Source organism: Bos taurus, chromosome 20 (assembly GCF_002263795.3).
Source record: "Bos taurus isolate L1 Dominette 01449 registration number 42190680 breed Hereford chromosome 20, ARS-UCD2.0, whole genome shotgun sequence".
Lineage (NCBI taxonomy): Eukaryota > Metazoa > Chordata > Mammalia > Artiodactyla > Bovidae > Bos > Bos taurus.
In genome coordinates, this window is record NC_037347.1 from 3,851,919 (window position 1) to 3,873,092 (window position 21,174).

The 21,174-nt window shown below is 47.2% G+C and overlaps 1 protein-coding gene across 1 annotated transcript in view; it reads right to left on the minus strand.

The window, feature by feature from the left end:
- Positions 1-297: 297 nt before the first annotated feature.
- The window catches only part of STK10 (serine/threonine kinase 10), a 122,627-nt gene continuing 101,750 nt past the window's right edge, over positions 298-21,174 (minus strand). Inside the window, exons 13-19 of the mRNA NM_001192627.1 lie at positions 17,278-17,370; positions 14,130-14,259; positions 11,869-11,993; positions 9,634-9,822; positions 9,009-9,134; positions 6,323-6,436; positions 298-1,373 (exon numbers count right to left, since the gene is read on the minus strand). Of these exons, the coding sequence (NP_001179556.1) occupies positions 1,230-1,373; positions 6,323-6,436; positions 9,009-9,134; positions 9,634-9,822; positions 11,869-11,993; positions 14,130-14,259; positions 17,278-17,370 (921 nt within the window). The 3' untranslated portion in view covers positions 298-1,229. The remainder of the gene's footprint in view (positions 1,374-6,322; positions 6,437-9,008; positions 9,135-9,633; positions 9,823-11,868; positions 11,994-14,129; positions 14,260-17,277; positions 17,371-21,174) is intronic.

The following is a 21,174-nucleotide window of genomic DNA, read 5'->3' on the forward strand; positions in this document are numbered from 1 at the left end:
GAAGACATTCATTTATATCAAGTTAGACATAAAGATGGGAAAAAAAAAGGTTTTCTTTGTAGATGAGTCGAATGCTGGGTTGAGCATTCGCTTTACCGGGTTATATACGCTCTAGCCTGTGGGGAGTGGAACCTCTGGGGGGCCGGCTGAGGCATCAAGGCCCAGGACTCCATCTGAGAGACAGAAGCTTTGCTTCTGTCTGGTTCCTGGGGGCAAGAAGCACTCCATATTTCTCCCTTATGTTTTTTCTCCCTGAACAGAAGGTGCAGTGCCTGTGAGCCTCTGTCTGAAGTGTGAGGCTGGACCCTGAAGTAGGAGGGAAGTGGCCTTCCTGGATCACCTGCAGACAGGATGGGCAACGAGAGACAGAGTGACTGGGCGGGGGAAGTCTATTCCTGAACATAGGATCCCTCTGTGGGGCCAAAAAGGCATCACAGACTGGCAACTCAGCCGGTACCGTCTGTGCCTCTGGGGCCAACACCCAGCACCCCCACCCCATACCAATGGCTCGCCCTAACATGCTCTGTGGCATGGGCTCAGCCGGCAAGTACCTTCCAACACACCCAGCACAAGAGGCCCAGGGCAGAGGCAAGCCTGCGTAGCACCAGCGGGCCCTGTTCTGTGTGCACGGGAAGGGGGCGGGGACGTGCGTGCAGAAAGGGGGACCACAAGATGGCATGAAACCCCTGAGATCAAAATAAAGCGTTCAGGTTCTTCCCGTTCCACCACTGTGGAGGTGGTCTCAAGAGGAAAGCGAGCTGGGGGAACGGGGGTACCCCAAGCATCCGGCTGCAGACCAGGCTCTGCTGGAGCCAAAATGGCCATTATGAGCCCTGGTTCTTGTCTTCCACCGCAGGGAACGGCTGAAAAGCCCCCGAGAATTACAGGATGAATGAACCCACGGGGACCTCGGCGGCAGTGCTTCGAGCTCACAGACAGCACAAGTGCTGCTTTGGCAACAGGAGGGGCCTCGCGGCCACAGAACACCTGTTCCTCCTGGTCTGCCGCCCCACCGACAGCCCAGCTCACTGGGGCCCAAGTGGAGCACGCACAAGAGTCAGGCAGCCCGTCACGAAACCTCGCCCTCCACAGCAAGCGAGCACTCAGGGATGCCAGGGCCGTCAGGCACAGCTGAGGTGGCCTCAGCAAGGGGCTGGATTCGAGTGGCATGGAAGCAAGAAGGAAGGGGGTCCTGAGTTACTTGTTCACAGAGCAGCCCTGAGGGGCTGTTAAGAAGCAGCATCCGCAGAGCTGTAGGGGAAGAACTTGGTGACCTTGTTTGGGGAGGTGGGATTCGCACACTCTGACTCCTCGTTCATCTTGAAGAACATCTCCTGCTCTCGCTTTTTCTGGTTCAGATCTTCTTCCAGAGCCTAGGACAGAGGGCAGATGGAGCTCAGTCACATCACTTACTTAGGACACAAGTTCCCCCAACCACTGGACCACCAAAATGGTCTTCTCTGGAAATTTCTGCCCCCCCACCCCCCAGGCCTCAGTGCTCAGGTAACTCGATCTTCCCTCTTTCCTTTCCCAGAGCCCACCACCCAGAAGGTAAGTACCACCTCCTCCTTCCTACTGCCCCAACCATGCAGGAGTTGCCGGTGGGCCAAGAGTTCTGCTTTGGGAAAATGCCAGTCTAGACAGGGCATGAGGGAACAGCAGAAGTGAGTCTGCTGGCAGGGAGCAGACAGATGACTGGAGAAAAACCTGAGGCACTAATAGAAGATGGAGGAAGAGCTTTAACAAGAGCTGTCTGAACTACACAGTGTTCCTAACCAGACTGCTGTCCTGCCAAGGCAGGGGCCTTTTCAAAATCTAAGCGCAGTCGTGCCACCCCGAGATTCTGATTCTGAAAATCTACTGTAGGACAGGGCTTCTTGACACTGTAAAAGCATATCATGTAGCTCCGAGGGGAGCATCAGGCAGCTGGACACACGCAAGTTTGACAAGATAAATAGTGTCCTACCAGAAAAATGTATTACGTTCTCCAAAAATACACATCCAGTTAAGAAAGGAAGCATGGAAACATATACACTAACATATGTAAAATAGGGGAGAAGGCGGTGGCACCCCACTCCAGTACTCTTGCCTGGAAAATCCCATGGATGGAGGAGCCTGGAAGGCTGCAGTCCATGGGGTCGCTAAGAGTCGGACACAACTGAGTGACTTCATTTTCACTTTTCACTTTCATGTATTGGAGAAGGAAATGGCAACCCACTCCAGTGTTCTTGCCTGGAGAATCCCAGGGACGGGGGAGCCTGGTGGGCTGCCGTCTCTGGGGTTGCACAGAGTCGGACACGACTGAAGCGACTTAGCAGCAGCAGCATGTAAAACAGATAAAATAGACAGCCAGTGGGAATTTGCTGTATGACTCAGGGAACTCAAACTAGGGCTCTGTGACAAGCTAGAGGGGTGGGATGAGGTGGGATGTGGAAGGGAGGCTCCAGAGAGAGGGGACATATGTATACCTATGGCTGATTCATGTTGATGTATGGCAGAAACCAACACAACATTGTAATTATCCTTCCATTAAAAATTTTAAAAAGTTCCTCTAAAACTATCCAAGTATAACATTGAAATAATATTGCTGTGAGAAATACCAATGACCTCAGACATGCAGATGACACCACCCTTACGGCAGAAAGCAAAGAAGAACTAAAGAGCCTCTTGATGAAAGTAAAAGAGGAGAGTGAAAAAGTTGGCTTAAAGCTCAACATTCAGAAAACTAAGATCATGGCATCTGGACCCATCACTTCATGGCAAATAGATGGGGAAACAATGGCTGACTTTATTTTTTGGGGCTCCAAAATCACTGCAGATGATGATTGCAGCCATGAAATTAAAAGACACTTACTCCTTGGAAGGAAAGTTATGGCCAACCTAGACAGCATATTAAAAAGCAGAGACATTACTTTGCCAACAAAGGTCTTATCTAGTCAAGGCTGTGGTTTATCCAGTAGTCACGTATGGATGTGAGGGTTCGACTATAAAGAAAGCTGAGCGCCGAAGAACTGATGCTTTTGAACTGTGGTATTGGAGAAGACTCAGTCCACCCTAAAGGAGATCAGTCCTGGGTGTTTATTGGAAGGACTGATGTTGAAGCTGAAACTCCAATACTTTGGCCACCTGATGCGAAGAGCTGACTCATTTGAAAAGACCCTGATGCTGGGAAAGATTGAGGGCAGGAGGAGAAGGGGACGACAGAGGATGAGATGGTTGGATGGCATCACTGACTCAGTGGACATGGGTTTGGGTATACTCCGGGAGTTGGTGATGGACAGGGAGGCCTGGCGTGCTGCGGTTCATGGGGTCACAAAGAGTCGGACACGACTGAATGACTGAACTGAACTGATTTACAAATAAAGGAAATCATACCAGAAGACCAAAAAAAGAAAAAAAAGGAAGCAGAGTGCAGAGGAAAAAAGCAGGGGTTTTACAGTCAAATGGGATTCAGCTCCATTAGCAGCTGGGTGGGCCTCTGCGTGTTCCGTTTTCTCCCCAGGTCTGTTTCCTCTAGTGTAAAATGGCAATCTCACTGTCTTCCTGGCAGGGCACTTGCAAAGACTAAATTAAAAACCAATGGGCTGGGATTTCCCCCTCATTGTCCAGTGGATAGGACTTCGCCTTCCAATGCGGTGGGTGCGGGTCCAATCCCTGGTTGGACTTGCACGAGATCTTATGTGCCTTGAGGCCAAAAAACCAAAGCATAAAACAGAAGCAATACTGTAACAGATTCAGTAAAGACTTTAAAAATGGTACACATAAAAAATATATATATATATTTTTTTTTTTTAAATGAATGGGCTGTAACTACTGAGTACTTCTTGCGTGTCACACACTATGCTAAGTGTATTACAGCTTATTTAATCTTCACTCTATGAGATAGATACTATTATCCCCATCTTATAGATGGAGAAACTGAGGCTCAGAAAGTTTAGGTCACTTGCCCAAGGTCATTCAGCTACGTGGGGGCAGAAGCAAGACGGGTCTAACTTTAGAGTTCAGGCTCTGAAACGCTCCGCAAAGTCAGGCACACATGTGTTACTCAGTAAATGTGGGTTCGTTATTGCTTGCATTACAGAAGTAACCATTCACAGGAATGGACCAGCATTCTGTCTCTTAAAACTATTCTCTGATGCCCTGAAATAGTCTCAGCAAACTTACCCCCTTAAGCTCACATTCCTTCAACAGTACTAAATTCTAGTGAGTTCTACCTTAAAGGAAAGATGGGGAAAGGACACTGTCTTCCCAGCTCCAGCTGATGGCTGTCATGTGGTAGGATGGGCCCAGTGTTGCTAGAGCTCCTAAGTTTTCAAAATAAACTGGAAATCCAGGTTTTTATGTAAAATTCCTTATACTTAAAAAATTGGTAACTCAAAAAAGTCTTTAAATTGCTGTCTGTTGGCCAAACCTCTCTGTAAGCCAGTTCCAGCCTGTAAGCCGTCAGCTTCCACTTTTATTTTAGCACAGAAAGGTTTAGTAACTGCCTAGGGTCTCACAGCTAGTAATGGGGGAGCAAAGACTTTCTCCCGTGTTTGTCTTACTTCAGAACCTATCCTCTTAAGCACTCCTCTCTTTTACCCCTATAGAAACTCTATGTCCTCTGTATAACCCAGGGCAGTCAGCAGTCCTTCTGTAAAGGGCCAGACTGTAAATATTCCAGCTTTGCAAACATTAAGGTCTCTGGTAAAACTGCTCAACCGCTGTTGTAGTAGAAAATCACCCACAGAGGATATGTAAATGAACGCGCATGGCTGTGCTCCAGTAAAACTTTATTTACAAATACAGGTGGTGGGCCACATTTGGCCCGTGGGAACAGGCCTTAAAACACCTGTTTTAAGGGAAGAAATGTTATCTTCATCTTATAGCCGTAAAAAGCAAGGTTCAGGAGGAAAGGCTTGTCTGAGGCCACATTCTATGTTAACTATGACCCAAGCAACACCTTATTGAATTCACCAGACATTCTATACTTACTGAAAGAAAAAAATCTGAATTTTTCTAAAAATACTCCACAAGGTACCGTCATCTCCCCTGGCTCCCCCAACATGGGCCACAGCTCAAAGCTGCTGATGGAAATCCAAGAGTGTAAAAACATTTATTCTAGAATGAAAATCATCACCTCTGGGTCAGTGTTCCACCAACAACCCAGGTAAATGAAAACAAATAAAAGTGAAAAAAAAGGAGAGAATGCATCTACAAAGAATTCAGGAAAAGAGGCAGCCACCACCAGCAAAGTCCAATACCAGCTCACCAAACACACACTTGGAATACCTCCCTAAGTCCAGGCACCCCCCTGAAGCAGTCTGGGAACTGATGCAGTTGCTGGAGGCAATGTCACCGTTCACTTTCAGATTCTCTCAGGATGTGCAAAGCATACAGAACCACTGGGTAAGAGAACCAGGCAAACATTTACTTCTGATACCAGAGGGAACCTATGTCAGCAGTATTATTGATGTGAGTGTCAAGTATCACAAGTCCCAGCAGACCACATGTGGTTACAAGTAAGTGTGGACCTTTTAATCGGAAGGTCTGGGGCCTTGGCCAGCTTCCAGCCAGAAATCTCCATTAGCACAGGGAGGGAGGCCTCAACTCAAGGACTTCCAAGGCCACTCTGAGGCAGAGGTGGGCAGCCGCCTCCTGGCCAGACCTCAGTTAGAGCGTGTAGAGCTGAAGATGCCCGCAGAACAGACCTCAGGGCTTAAGGACAGAGAATCAAGGACAGTTAGGGCAGCTTCATCCTCAGAGTTTAGAATGGAAGGAGATGAGTCTGTCCCTGGCCTATACTGTGGCCTAGGGACTTTCCACATAACACTATATGATATTCCTATCTTCACTTTATAGATAACCACACTGAGGCCCTGTAGAGATTAATTTATCTGTCAACTTGCCAAAGCCATGGTAACCAGCTGTTTGGTCAAACACCAGTCCAGATGGCACTGTGAAGGAATTTTTTAGATGTGATTAACATGTAACTCAGTAGACTCTGAACAGAGCAGCTTACCTGCCATAATGAAGGTGGGCCTCGGTCAGTCAGCTGCAGGCCTTAAGAGGCAAGCCTGAAGCCCCACTGAGGAGAGGACTGTGCTCTGGACTGCCCTGGTGCTCAGGACCACAGCATCAACTCTCTCTGGCTCTCCAGCCTGCAGTCTGCCCTGCAGGTTTCAGACTGACCAGCCCCAACCATCGGGTGAGCCAGTTCCTTAAAATGAACCCCCAAGTCTGTATCTCATCCATATCTGTATCTCCACCCGCACCCTAGGCAGACACCAGTGGTCCAATGAAGCAGAGCCCTCCACAGGCCCAGCAGCCCAGACATGGTTACCTTTTTGCGCGGCCGGAGCTTGTCCCGCCATTCCTTCAGGTTCTGGTTATGGCTTTCGTCCAGGGCCTTCAGCTTCTGGGTTTCGTGCTCTATCAGGAGGTGACACTTTTCATTCTGGAACACATTCCAGGCAGGACAGGTAAGAGGCGCAGAGGGCTGAGTCATACCATGAGGCACCAGCACCATGCACTTATGTCTTCTTGATTATAAACCCCATTTATACAAAACTATACACATGAATACAAATGCACCAAAAGGTGCCTGGAAGAATAGTCCAGAATATTAACATTAATAGATTTTATTGTGTAATAGGATCTGTAGCAGTTTTGCAGCTTTCTTTGTGCTTCCTGCATTGTTTGACTTTTTCAACGTGAACATTATGTCATTTTAACAAAACAATAAAACCATTAACAATAAATATGTGCCCTAATTGTACCACACAGAGGCAACCACTACAGAATTTTAGATATATTTCCTGTCAGGCTCTGTGCTGTGTGGTATTCGGCTCACCCTGTATATAAAATTCTGAAACGTGCCTCCCTCTTAACATTAGAATGTAAACAGTTCTACAAAGAATTAACGTTTTTTATAATCATGATATTTGATTCCTACAGAGTATCTTACAGTATGGCTTTATCTAATTTAAACATTCCTGTATTTTTGGCCAGCTTGGGTTGCTCTTAATCTTCACTGTTATAAATAGCATTGTCTTAAACATCTGTGCCGTATACTGAATTGTTTCTCCCTAAAATTCATTATGTTGAAAGTGTAATGTCCAATGTGATGGTATTTGGAGATATGGGGCCTCTGGGAGAGAAGGAGGTTTAGTGAGGCCAGGAGGACAGGGCCCTCGTGGTGGGGTGAGTCAGGAAGAGACCAGAGAGCTCACATGCTAAGTGCTCCATCCTATCTCCATCCCTCTTTCCCCTCCCCTCTCTCCCTCCTTTCCTCTCCTGTCTCTCTGCCACGTGAGGACACAGCAAGAAGGCATCCATTTCCCCGGAACCCAACCATGCTGCCCAAGCTGATCTCTGGATCCCAGGCTCCAAAACTGTAAGAAAATAAGCTCCTGTTGTTTAAGCCAGCCGGTCTCTGGTATTTTGTTACGGCAGCGTGAGATAAGATAATCTGTATGTATAAACATTTTGTATCTATGTAAGTTATATACTTTCTGTGTCACATACCATCCCTCCAGGAGAGATCTGTGACAAGGGATAAGGGCCGTGGACCTGCCTGAGGCTTGCCAACATCACTGCTCTCTCTCTGAGGCAAGTTATCTGCCTCACAAAACTGAACCTGGAACCTCCCACAGGGACAATTCCCTGTTGGCTCCTCACAGAGAATCAACCCTGCGGTTTATCACGCGTTTATAAAGCAGGGGGAAGGTGCCTTTATCCAGATACCTCCACCCTCCTGGACTGGAGTAGAACTGCTGGGGGATTTTTACCTGGGGTTTCAAGCTCTAGGGTTCTAGGAATTTAGAAACCGCCTTGTGGGAACAATACTCATAGCTGCCCTGAGTACTTGTGGCCTGCCCAGAGCTGGCTGCTAACTCTCTACAGCTTCTCTCAGTTGATCCTCACAGTAACCCCATGAGGCAGGGGTGGGAACATAAATACAGAAGGTGAGCAGGCTGGCTAAAATTCACACGGCAACACGCAGCAGAGCCCCTGCCTGCCAGGATTCAACACCTGCAGTATTTCCTCCACACCCCTCTGCCCTTCCAGAAATTGCTGGGTGGGTCTCACAGCCTCAAGAGTTTCCTGAGGTCACAGATGCTTGTGTCAGTGCATCTGTCAGGCAGAGCAATGCCTCGCTCCACCACAAGGGGGCTCCAAGTACCAACTCCTGGGCAAGGGCCCTTAGGGTGAGGCGAACTTGACTGGGATTCGAGAAACTTGAAGAGGTCAAGGATCTCCCCAAGGAAGGGGGTCACACAGGGGCTTGGCAATATCGGGATTCCTTTTCCTGACTTTATGGGAAAATTTTGAGCTTCTTACCATCAAGGATAATGGTAGCTGTAGGTTTCTGTAGATACTCTTTATCAAGTTAAGGAAGTTCCCTTCTGCTAATTAACATAAGCAGGTGTCAGCCTCTGTCAAATGCGTTTTCTGTATCTACTGATGATATGATCATGTGATTTTTCTTCTTTAGCCTTCTGATGTCATGGATTACATTAACTCATTTTTGTATACTGCACCAACCCTGGGGGGTAAATCCCACCTGGTCATGGTATATACTTCTTTTTATGTATTTTTAAATTCTGTTTGCTAACATTTCATCGGGGATTTGTGCATCTGTGCTCATGAGAGATACTGATCCTTGTAATGTGTCTGTTTGGTATTAGGGTTATTGGGACACCTTTTCCAAAGACACAGTGATGACCAAGAAAGCCAGCAACATGCCCAATGCCATGTCCTGGGCGTAGCACTTTTGGCCCAGCTCTGCCATCTCATTCACAAAGCCTCACTCCAGTTCTACAAAATAGGAGTGATTACCTTGCCCCACACCTGTTTTATAAATGTGGAACCTATGGCATGGGAGGGGGACATGATGTGACCAACATCACAGAGAACAGCAGGATGGAAACAGCTCCACCCAGAGCTCCCCTGTCTGTAGGGTCCCCCCAGAGAGCTGCACGCCCCCGGGGAGACGGGGGCGAGCACGGCGGGGCAGGGGGCGGTACCTGCAGCTGCTGCAGCTCACTCATGTTGCTCTCACACTGGGCCAACATGTCCCGCATCTGGTTCTCATGTTTCTGCTGCTGCTGCAGCCGCTCTGCCTTCTGCCTCTTTTCTTCCTGCTGGGAGAACTGCAACCGAGAACAAGTGAAGTCGCTCCCTCAGGAGATGCCCCGAGGGGCCAGGATGTACACAGGCACAGTGTCCTGCGCCACTCAGGCAGGGCCCCCTGTGCGAAGTCCTCCCAGCCCCCGCCTTCAAGGAGCCCACAGACGGGCGGGACACTGAGACGTGCTAGGACAGTGTGTGGAGGAGGCAGGAAGCACAGGACTCCAGGGTCACCGACTCCATGCGCCCGAGCCACCTGGGTGACTCGTGAGTGGGGGTCTCAGGAGATGAAAAGGGTAGAAGCAGCTGCAGAATAGAAGCCCAGGAGTGACGGGGAGCGTGCATCAGAAAGCAACGCCAAGCCTCCTTCCTACCCACCAGCGGGGGTCAACGTGAGGCTTCCAGTCCACTCCTCTCTCCAAGACTGCTGCATCTTATATTTTATATTCCCCTAAATGTGTAAGATTCAGGCCCCACCACAACTGGGTCTGGCCCCACTCCAGGACACCCCAGGCCCCCGACCTGCTTGATCTTCTCACGCTGCTCAGCGGCGCTGCCCCCTCCGTTGATGTGGAGGCTCTTCTTGTACATGGCCATGCGCGTCTTGCCCTCGCTTCTCTGAATCTTGGGCAGCCGCGCCTTCTCCTGCTGCTGCCGCACCTTCAGCTGCTCGATCATGCGCTGGTTGTAGCGCTGCATCTGCTCGCGCTCCTGAGAGGGACACCCAGAGGGGACAAGGTCAGCTGCTGCTCCACACACACAGGTGTAGTCAGAGGTCAGGGCTGCCACACGCCCCTCAGGAGCCCAAGACCTGCGTGGTTCAGAATGCTCAGAACAAGGCTCGGCGTCATTTGACTTCTCTCTTAAGTAACATTTTCTATTTTCAATTTTAAAATTACCATTAACAATGTTTTAGAGTCTTACCTTCTGAATGCCTTCTCATTTAACCAATTGGTAGCATGCTATCCTGAGCTATTATCTCAGAGCAAAATGTACATTAATGGGATGGTTCCTCATTATTGATAGGTGTCAATTCATATTTTTTAAAGTCTTGATAAATTTGAATATTTTCCTTCACCTAACACTTGTATTTCAAAACTTGGCACAGGCATCACTTCTCCCAAGAAGCCTCCCCTAACTTTTTAGCCAGGTAGGGCATGCCACAGCCTTGGGCTGACTTCCAACACTGTACTTAGGTTAGGAGCTGTAATAACCCACACCAGATCTCAGTTTAACCTGTCTCTGTCCCCACTAAAAGGACTGAACCAAGACAATTGCACAGAAGTAGAGTGCTCCAGCCACACAGAAGGGGCCCTTCTCTGGGCTGGGGAGGTTAGGGAAAGCTTTCTGGCAGAAGCGGTATTTAAGTTGAGACTTAAACGTATTTTGAAAGACTTCAGACAACAGTAGAAAGCTACAGTAATCAAAACTGCATGGTGCTGGGAAATCTATGGCAGTCCAGTGGTTAGGACTCCTGAGATTTCACTGCCAAGGGCCCGGTTTGATCCTTGGTCAGGAAACTAAGATCCCACAGGCTGTGAGATAAATAATAAAATAAATAAAAAAAAACAAGTCTATCCAAAAAATAAAAAGGACAGTGTGGTATTGGTACAAAAACAGATATATGGATCAATGGAACAGAATAGAGCCCAGAAATAAACCTACACACCTACAATCAATCTTCAGCAATGCAAATCAAAACTACCATGAGGTACTACCTCACATTTGTCAGAACGGCCGTCATTAAAATGTCCACAAATAACAAATGCTAGACAGGGTGTGGAGGAAAGGGAGCGGTCCTGCACTGCTGGTGGGAATGAAAGTCAGTACAGCCACTATGGAGATCAGTACGGAAGCGCCTCAGAAAACTAAGCGCTACCGTATGATCCGTCAATCCCACTCTTGGGGAGACAACACTATAATTCGAAAAGATACATGCACCCCTATGTTCATAGCACCATTCCAGTAGTGAAGACGTGGAAGCAGCCTACGTGTCCACTGACAGAGAACGGATAAAGAGATGTGCACACGTGTCCAGTGGAATACTACTCAGCCATAAAACACAAAGGGATGCCTGCAGCATGGATACACCTAGAGACTGCCACAGTGAGCGGAGTGACAGACAGACACCAGATGATGTCACTGACCTGTGGAATCCAAAATAACGGCACAAGTGAACCTGTCTACAAAACAGAAACGAACTCACGGAGAACAGGCCAGCTGCCAAGAGCAGGGTGGGGGTGGGGGATGGAGAGGGACCGACTGGGGTTGGGGGTGGCAGATGCTAACTCTCACATTTGGAGCGTATAAACAACAAGGTCCTGCTGTACAGCACACGGACCTATATCCAATCTCCTGGGAGAAGCCATAATGGGAAAGCCTATTGAAAAAAGACTGTATATGTGTGCATATGTGTGTGAGTCACTTTGCTGTACAGCAGAAATTAACACAACATTGTAAATCAATTGTAACAAAAAAAAAGTAAAAAGTATTCTGAGAGAATGCATGGGAAAGACAAAGTGAAAATGGAAAGGAGGGCAGGACAAAAGAAAGGAAAAAGGGGGTAAAAGTGAGACATATACGTCAGGCGTCAGGGTCAGGGAGGGAGCTTCCATGATTCCTGGCCCCTGGATCTGAGGCAGGACTTTGCCGAGAACCTCTCGAGCCTCCCTGTGGCCAATCGGCTCCTCTCAGACGTGCGGGGAGGCCTCCCGGCCCCCCAGTGGCAGCCTGGGAACCGCGGGCTCGGAGCCTCACCTTCTCATGCTTGCGCAGCAGCTCATGCCGCTGGAGGAAGTACTGGTCTTTGAGCTGCTGCTTCACCAGCTGGTGCCTCTCCTGCAGGTGATGCTCCTCCATCTCCCACAGCGCCGCCTCCCGGTCTGCAGCGGACACAGCACCCAGTGAGGTGCAGATGGCCAGAGCCCCCAGGCCCTCCCCTCCACTCCCGAGCCCGGTCTCCACACCGCAGCTGGCGATGGCGCCGCCTCCTCAGACTATGCTGGCTGAGCCACCAGCTAGGAATTTCCTCAGCACCTCAGGAAGAGAGCCCCCCGCAGCATGGTACAGCGGGAGGTGTTTGGAGTGTCAGGACGTCAGGAGCCAGAGAAACCAGAGACCTAGGCTAGAACCCAGCCAAAAAGTCTGCTCCAGGCCCCATCTTCCACCCCTGCCAAATGGCACACCATGGAGGGAGGAATACCCTTGGAAGACACTATTACATTCTATCCGCACTGCGCCTGCGCTTCCCTAAGGGGCAGATGGGAAGCGCTCATGTGGAAACCTATGGAGAAGGTATGACACTTGTCACTATATCCTACTTTGAAAAATGGGTGGGACCCTCCGCATCCCATCTGTGCGTTTTGGAACGATACCTGGCATTTTATCACTGGAAGTCCATTAGTGCTACAGGGCAGGGAGGTGGGGTCATGGAGAACCTCACGCCCTGCGAGACGTAGCTGGTCCTGCTCCGCCCACTGTGAAAGTTCCGTGTATTTTGCTTCCCTCCCATCCCATGAAAGCCAGCATCTACCCACAGGACACCGAAACAGTGATTTGGCTTCCAAACCAATCAGAACCACAGTCCCACAAGTAGAATGCTTCTTACAGACCATCACGTGATAAGCAAAGGTGACAAGGGAAACGAACTTTTCCCAAACACCCGTGGCTCTGTTCAGGATGTCGGAATACCAAGGACTCCGTTTTGCTTGGTCCACATTAAGTACTGGGCTCACACCGTTTAACTGCCCTGGCCATCGGAGTCCCGGCTGCAGTCCCCGGTATAATAATGAGCCAAAAACAGTACTTGGGTGTCAGTCCCGTTTACATCTTTACGACAGACAGGGACCATTAGGTCCACAGCCCACAGGCACCAAAGTCCAGTTTTCACTCAGCCAGCTGCTGTAAATGGAGTTCAGACCACAGAGTTCTAGCCATTTGCAGCCTGCTTGCTTTCCATACCCCATAAAATTATACCCAACATCTGCTGCTGCTGCTGCTGCTGCTAAGTCGCTTCAGTCGTGTCCGACTCTATGCAACTCCATAGACGGCAGCGCACCAGGCTCCCCGTCCCTGGGATTCTCCAGGCAAGAACACTGGAGTGCGTTGCCATTTCCTTCTCCAATGCGTGAAAGTGAAAAGTGAAAGTGAAGTCGCTCAGTAGTGTCTGACTTTTAGCGACCCCATGGACTGCAGCCCACCAGGCGCCTCCGTCCATGGGACTTTCCAGGCAAGAGCACTGGAGTGGGGTGCCATTGCCTTCTCTGGCCATAAATAAGACAGCCTGGGGGCCATATAAAGACCCCAAGCCCTGCGTCTTCCAGAGCGCCCTACCCAGAGCCTCCCCAGCGGAGCTCCCCACGCTGAAGGCCTTCGCTCAGACACGCGAGCTCGCCCCGCCGAGGCCCGTCTTCCAGGCACCCCTCTGCCCGCCGCCCCCGCACTGTTGTCTCGGGACAGTCCCGAGCTGGGAGGGGCCTGCCAGCACCAAACCTGCCCCAAACCCCACCCCGCCGGGGACTGAAGGGCGTGGCTTCCAGAGAAGATCTGCATCCAAGGCCCACTCGGCCGCTCGCGAGCGGTGCAACTCTGGCCAAAGCACAGCCGCCCTCCAAGCCTCGGCTTCCTCATATCTAAAAACGGGCGTGATGAAGGTACAAGATGAAGGCACACGGCTTGGCAGAGGAGGCGTTCAACATGTGATATGGCTGCTCTGATGGGCTCTGGATTCTGTCCGCACCTCACCACCCCACTGACCGGCTCACTGATTCTTTAATACAGTTTCCACCCATTCTACGTCGCTTCTTTTTCTCCTTCCTTCCTTGACGTGTGCCAGCATGTTAAATCGTGTTATTGATAATGGTATCTCTGCCTCAGTCTTGACTTCAGTGGGGGTTTTCCTCCTGTTTCGCCACGAGGCTGATGTCTGGTCTTAGGGTGGAGAAGTCTCAGCGTCCGTCCCGCCCAGGGCTGGGCCGTCCACTCAGGCCCGACGTGCACCCCTGCTCTCAGGCACCCACCTCGAAGGAGCTCCTGCTTCCTCGTGAGGCACTCGCGCTCCTTGTCGCAGATCTCCCGCCTGTTGTCGGCCGTGATCCTCTTCATGGCCAGCTCCAGGTCTTCCTTCTGCTTGGCCAGGAAGTCCCGGTCCTGTTAAGGTTGAGTATTTACAATTTTAGGGGTGAAAATTCCCTGGCGGTCCAGTGGCTAGGACTCCACTCTTCTCTCTGCCCAGGGCCAGGGTTCAATCCTGCTCAGGGAACTGAAATCCCACAAGACACATGGCACAGCCAAAAAAAAATGTTTCAATAAAAAAATTTATAAAATTTTAAGTGTGTTTTTGGTTTTGTTGTTCTTTTCTTAGAGATACATATTGAGGTACTTACAGATGAAATGATATGAGGTCTGGGATTCAATTCAAAATAATACAGTAGAGTGGGGAAGTGAGCAGATAGGGGTTGATAATTGCTGAGGTCAGGTGATCTGTATATGGGGTGGTTGTTCAGCCACACAGTCATATCCAACTCTTTACGGTTATTATATTATTATACCTATTTGTGCCAATGTTTTTAATTTTCCTTAATAGTAAAAGCTAAAATTTAAATTTAAAATTTTAGCTACTATATATGACGTAGATAACCAACAAGGACCCACTGTCTAGCACAGAGAACAATACTCAATATTTTGTAATAACCTGCAAGGGAAAAGAATCTGAAAAAGAATATATATATACACACACACATATATATCTGAATCACTATGCTGTATACCTAAAACCAATACAACATTGTATACTTCAATAAAAAATACTAAATTAAAAAATTTAAAACTTTAGGAAACATGTTAAGAAACTAAAATTTGCACTAATCTTACCACTCATTGCTAGCAGCTGGTTTTGGTACATTTATACAAATGTATCTACACCTGTTGTTTCAAAAATTACTTTTAAAGACTTGAAGAGATATTTATACACCCATATTCATGGCCGTATTGTTCACAACAGCCAAGGGATTGGAAACAACTCAAGTGTCCATAAACAAATACAGATAAACACAGTGTGGTGTACACATACAGGGGATCTTATTCAGGCTTTAAACGGCAGGAAATCCTTATACACGCTACAATGCGGATGAACCTTGAGGACGCGGTAAGTGAAGTAAACCAGACACAAAAGGATAAGTAATGTATAATTCCATTTGTATGAGGTCAAATTTGTAGAGACAGAAAGTAGAATGGTGGTCGTCAGGGACTGGAGGGAGGGTGTCGTGGGGAGTTCTTGTTTAATGGGTACAGAGCTTCTGTTGTGAAAGATAAAGAGTTCCGGAGATGGATCGTGGTGATGGTAATGCACAATGATGTTAATGTACTTAGAATCATTTAAACGTGGGTAAGATATCAAATTTTATGTCAATTTTACCACAATTTGTAAAAATTATTAAAAAGACCTTTCCATGTCATAATGTAACCTTCTATCAAAAATATATTTTAATGGCTGAATATATTTCATGGTATAACTACACCCTAACTTATCAAACCAATACATAACAGGTTGCTTATAGATTTTCTTTTAGATACTGCTGCTCTTCACATTCTGGTAGCTAAATGTCCTTGAGCCTCTGTGATAACTCATCTGTAAGATGAGCCCTCGTAGCAGAAAATCTAGGCCAAAGGATGGATTTGGGGGGCTCTTAATACATTTTTGAGGCTCTTGATGCAATTGCCAGGTTTCCAAGGGCCAATCTGCTCTTGCTCTCAGGGGAGGAGGGCTTGTCTCCCCGCCACTCCCCAGCACTGCATTCTTCCTCTAGTCACAGCATCGAGGACAGGTTGGAGGAAAGCAGGAGAGTCTGGAGTTAGATTCAGTTTGAGGCCTGGGACCCCACTGTTAACTGTGCACCGTCAACCCTCCAAGCCCTAGTTTCTTCCTCTGTGAAGGGAAAAACAAGCAGCACCTATCCTGGTAAGCTGTGAACACTGAACTAGATAATATATTAACACAAATACATTTGTAATGGCAGACTCTAATGTTCTTTGCATCTGGGGACAGAAGAAGTGGGAGAAGATGGGAGCACGAAGTGGGAAGAAGGCTGGTGAGGCTGCAGCAGAGGGGACTGCGTTCGGCTGGGAGAGGCGGACAGGAACCAGACCTCCAGGGCCTTGAAAGCACACGAGAAGGCTGAACTGGTCAGATGAGTAAAGTGAAGGTTTATCTGTACGAGGGCTTAAAGGCCGGGATTTGGGGGGAGGGTGTCATGATCAGATCTGATCAGATTTGGAATTCGTGTTGATCACACCAACTGGTGTGTGAGAAAGAGCTGCAAGAGCTTCAGGGAAACCAGCTGGGAGGTTACTGAAGTAGTCCAGGCAAAAGACAACAAGCTCAGGGGTCACAGAGATGCTGACAACTTGATGGATCCAGAGAGAGTTTGGAGATTAAAAAAAAAAAATCCAAACTCTGAGAAGCAGTGACGAACTAAGGGGAAAGAGGCACCAGGAATGACAAGGCCTGTGGTCTCACAGCACAGTGGAGGACAGTGACCCCTCGGAACTAAGGGAACAGGCCAAGGTCTGGGGGACCTGGGCCTGATGTCTTTGAGACTCCAAGCAGGCAGATGGATATACTGGGTTGGTCAAGGAGATGTGATGTACAAACAACCATAAAACAAGGCAGGAGGTGCTAAAGGCTTCGGGAGAGATGGAAATAAATGTCTGTGGTGTCTCGCAGAGATGGGAGAGCTCACTTCCAGCTGGAGTGAGGGCTATCAAGGAAGGCTGCGTGGGAGAGGTGATGAAGGATAACCAGGATGATCTGGTTTAGATGTTCAGAATAAGGGATAGGGGGGTCTCCCTAGTGGCTCAGTGGTTAAGAATCTGCCTGCCAAAGCTGGAGACTCAGGTTCAATCCCTGGATCGGAAAGATCCCCTGAGAAGGAAATGGCAACCCACTCCAGCATTCTGGGAAATCCCATGAACCGAGGAGCCTGGCGGGCTACAGTCTATGGGGTTGCAAAAGAGTTGGACATGACTGAACACAAGCAAGAATAAGAGATAGGTGAATATTCAAGGGGCAGGGCACGGACACAGAGAAGTACTTGGGGCACCATTCAGGGTCTCAAACCTGGGACTCCCCAACCCCTCCAACCTCCCAACTCAGGGACAAGGACTCACGAGAAGCTGCTTTTTCTGAGTGTGCTCCTCCATCTTCTGCTTCATGCTCTCCTTCCGCTGCTGCCGGGGGAGCTTCTCCACCTCATTCTTCACCTGCACCAGCAACAGCAGAGAACTGCGGGGTCAGGGTACCCTCTCACACTTCATATCAAACAACCCTTCAATCCCAGAACTCCTGGGCCAGGGAGACTGAAGACAAGGCTCAGCTTTCTAGGCACTAGCCCCCACCCTACTCTCCACCCCAGTGACAGAGGGCACCCCCGGCCACCATTCTGCTGCTGGCTCCAGTTTCCAAGGCTCCGCCAGAGCAGGTAAGTGCTGTTTTTGCTGTTTGGTATCCATGCCCCTTCTTTTGACGACAGTACCTCAGTTTCATTTAGGGCAGTGTTTCTCAATCTCCTTTTAAACTGTTGTCCCCTCAGAAGCCCTTCTCAACATTTTTTCATAGTTACCAACCTCCATGAAATGTTAATCCCACAAATAACACTGTCAATCTGTTAAACTATATATTATCTAAGATGTTTTTAATTCCTTGGGGGTGATATCACCCTGGCTGAGAACGCATGTCTTAAGTAGCTCCCATTCCGTGTCTGAGATTCAGGTATAACTGATGTCTCAACCCCAACTGACCCCAGGCTGAGCATAAGATCGAGGCTGTCTGTCAGCATGTTCCATGCCTTGGCATCAGAGACTGGTTCAGAGATGAGCAAGCGGTCCTTGCCAGGCTAGTGAGAGCTTCAAGATGTTTGCTAAACTACTGGGGAAAGCCACTCTCTGCCCTTCAGGGTTGCTGATCTGGGAGGATGTAGGTCATGGTGGGCCACGCTGGAGGGATCCGCCCGAGACAGAATCAACTCAGGGAAGCAATCTTAAGAGATGAGGAAGGTGACATTTCTGGCTTCCTGGTCAGAGGCTAACAGTATTTTCAAGCCAACCAGAAGTGGGTTTCTGTCTTTGATAACACAAGAAAGAGAAGCGATTCATGACACTTCTCTGTAAGGAACCTAGATTTCCTCAGACAGTTTTCTGTGAATAACTTATATCTTTACAGGCACCTGATATCTCAAAACATACACTCACTGACAGGTTCCTTAGGAGCAGCAAGTGAGGGTAAAAATACTGTGATTAAAAAAAGAGCATTCCGGGAGAGTTCTGCTTCTGACATAATGAGGTAAGTCAATACAACCTCTCTCTCCTGCTGAATACAGTGAAAAACTCTGGATAAAATACAAAAAGCAACTACCTGAGGACTCTGAAAAGTAAACAAAAGAAGGCGACTATGAAAGGGAGTCAAGACTTAGAGAAGGGCTGGTACTGGGGGTGAGTTTCCCTTTTTCCTTTTGCTCTCCTAGCTTTGCCCCAATCCTGGACAGTGATGCTGTGAAAAAGTAGGTAAAACCCTAACAAACCTCATGTTTCTGGCCAGAGAACCAGGCAACAGTCAGTAAAATTAACAAACCTTTAGCCAGATTGACAAAGGAGGAGGAGGACGAGGAGAGGGAAAAGGAGGCAGGAGAGAAAGAGGCTACGACAACACAAACCACCACATGAGGAGCGAAAGAGCAACCACCACAGACCCCACGGCCACGGAAAGGGCGCCAAGGGAGCACCAGCAGCAGCCCAGCCCATTCGGCGAAACAGACAAATCCCTGGAAGGAAAGCACCCAAGCACATTCAAGAAGAAATGAAGAAAACCAGAGCAACATTAAAATAAAACCACAGACCGATATATTTTCAATGAATACAGACTCAAAAATCCTCACCAAAATAACAGCAAATTCAATCTAGTAATATATCGAAAGGAAAATACATAATGACCAAATGGGCTTTATCCCAGGAATGTAAAGCTCATTCAATATGTGAGAATCAGTCAATATAATTCACAATATCAGTACACTAAAGAAAAAAAACTATATGATCATATCAATATAGGAAAACTGTTTGCTAAAATTCAACATCCACTCATGACAAAATCTATTAGTGAACTAGAAATAGAAGGGAACGTCCTTAATCTGAAAGACAGCGTCTACAAAAACCCTAATGCTAACATCATACTTTACTAATGTTTCCCCCTGAAGACTGGGAACAAGGCAAAGTCGTCCACTGCACTGCTCCTGTTTAACATCTCACTACAGGTCCCTGCCAGCACGATAAAGCAAGAAAAATAAACAAAAAATGTATAGATTAGAAAGAAAGAAAGAAATATGATAAACAATAAGGTCCCACTGCACAGCACAGGGAACTACATTCAATGTCTTGTGATAAACCGTGATAGAAAAGAATATGGGCTTCCCCGGTGGCTCGGCTGGTGAAGAATCCGCCTGCAATGCGGGAGACCTGGGTTTGACCCCTGGGTTGGGAAGATCCCCTGGAGAAGGGAAAGGCTACCCACTCCAGTATTCTGGCCTGGAGAATCCATGGACTGTATAGTCCATGGGGTTGCAAAGAATATGAAAGAGAATATATATTTATGTATAACTGAGTCACTTTTCTGTACAGCAGAAATTAACACAACATGCTAAGTCAACTATACTGCAATAAAAATTTTAAAATAAAAAGGAAGAAATAAAACTGTTTGCAAAATTGTTGTCTATGTAGAAAAATCCCAAGTCTATTTTTTTTCAAAAGTCCTAGAACTGATGAGTTTAAGCATGATCAATATATGGGGCTCAATATACCAATGTTTTCCTATACTCTAGCTTTGACATTAGAAATTGACATTAAAAAATAGTATCTTGTACAACAGCACAAATGAACTAAATATAATTCTTACAAAATATATGCTGAAAACTATAAAACACTAAGGAAGGATGTTAAAGAAGACCTAAATGAATGGATATATTATGTTCATAGAAAGGAAGGTTCAATATTGTTCTGATTCCATTCTCCCTAAATTGATCCATGAATTCAACTCAATCTCAGTCAAGAATTCCAGCAGATATTTTTACAGAAATCAATAAGCTTATTCTAAGATATATATAGATGGGCAAAGGAACTAGAATAACCAAACTAATTTTGGAAACAAGGAATAAAGTTGGAGGACTCACACCACCTGATTTACTGTAAAAATATATTTATCAAGACATTGTAGAATTGGTGAAAGGTAGACAAACAGATCAATGGAACTGCATATAGTCCAGGTATAGACACACACAAATATATGGTCAATTGATTTTGCATAAAGATGCAAAGGCAGATCAATGGAGAAAGGACAGTCCTTTCAGCAAATGGTGCTAGAAAAGTGGACATCCATAGGCAGAAACCACACTAATAATGGTGAACCTCACCCACACGTTACACATCTAACGTAGAACTTAAAACTGTAAAACATCTGAAAGAAAGCGTGACCTTGAGCTGTGCAAAGATATCTCAGATATGCCACTAAACACACAATCCGTAAAAGAAACAGTGGTAAAGTAGACTTCATCAGAGTAAGTGCTTCTGCTTCACGTAAGACACTGTTAGAAGAACCAAAAGACAAGCCACAGATGGGCAGCAAACATTTGCAAAATATATAACTGACAAAGGACTGTATCCAGGATGTAAAAAGAACTGTCAGAATTCAGTAATAAAAAAATAAAGAAAGAAATCACCCAGCTAATAAATGAGCAAAAGATTTAAACAGCTACCTTGTCAAAAAAGATATACAGACAGCAAATAAACACATGAAAAGATATTCAACATTAGTCATTAATGAAATGCAAATAAAAGTCACAATGCAATTTCACTTCCTATCAGAATGGCAAAAATAGAAAACATCAAACTGATGATACCAAGCGCTGGTGATGATGTGGAGCAACTTGAACTCACGCATTGTTGTGGAGATGTAGAATAATACAGACTGTTTTGGAAAAGGTTGGCAGCCTCTCTTAAAGCTAAACATACACTTAACATATG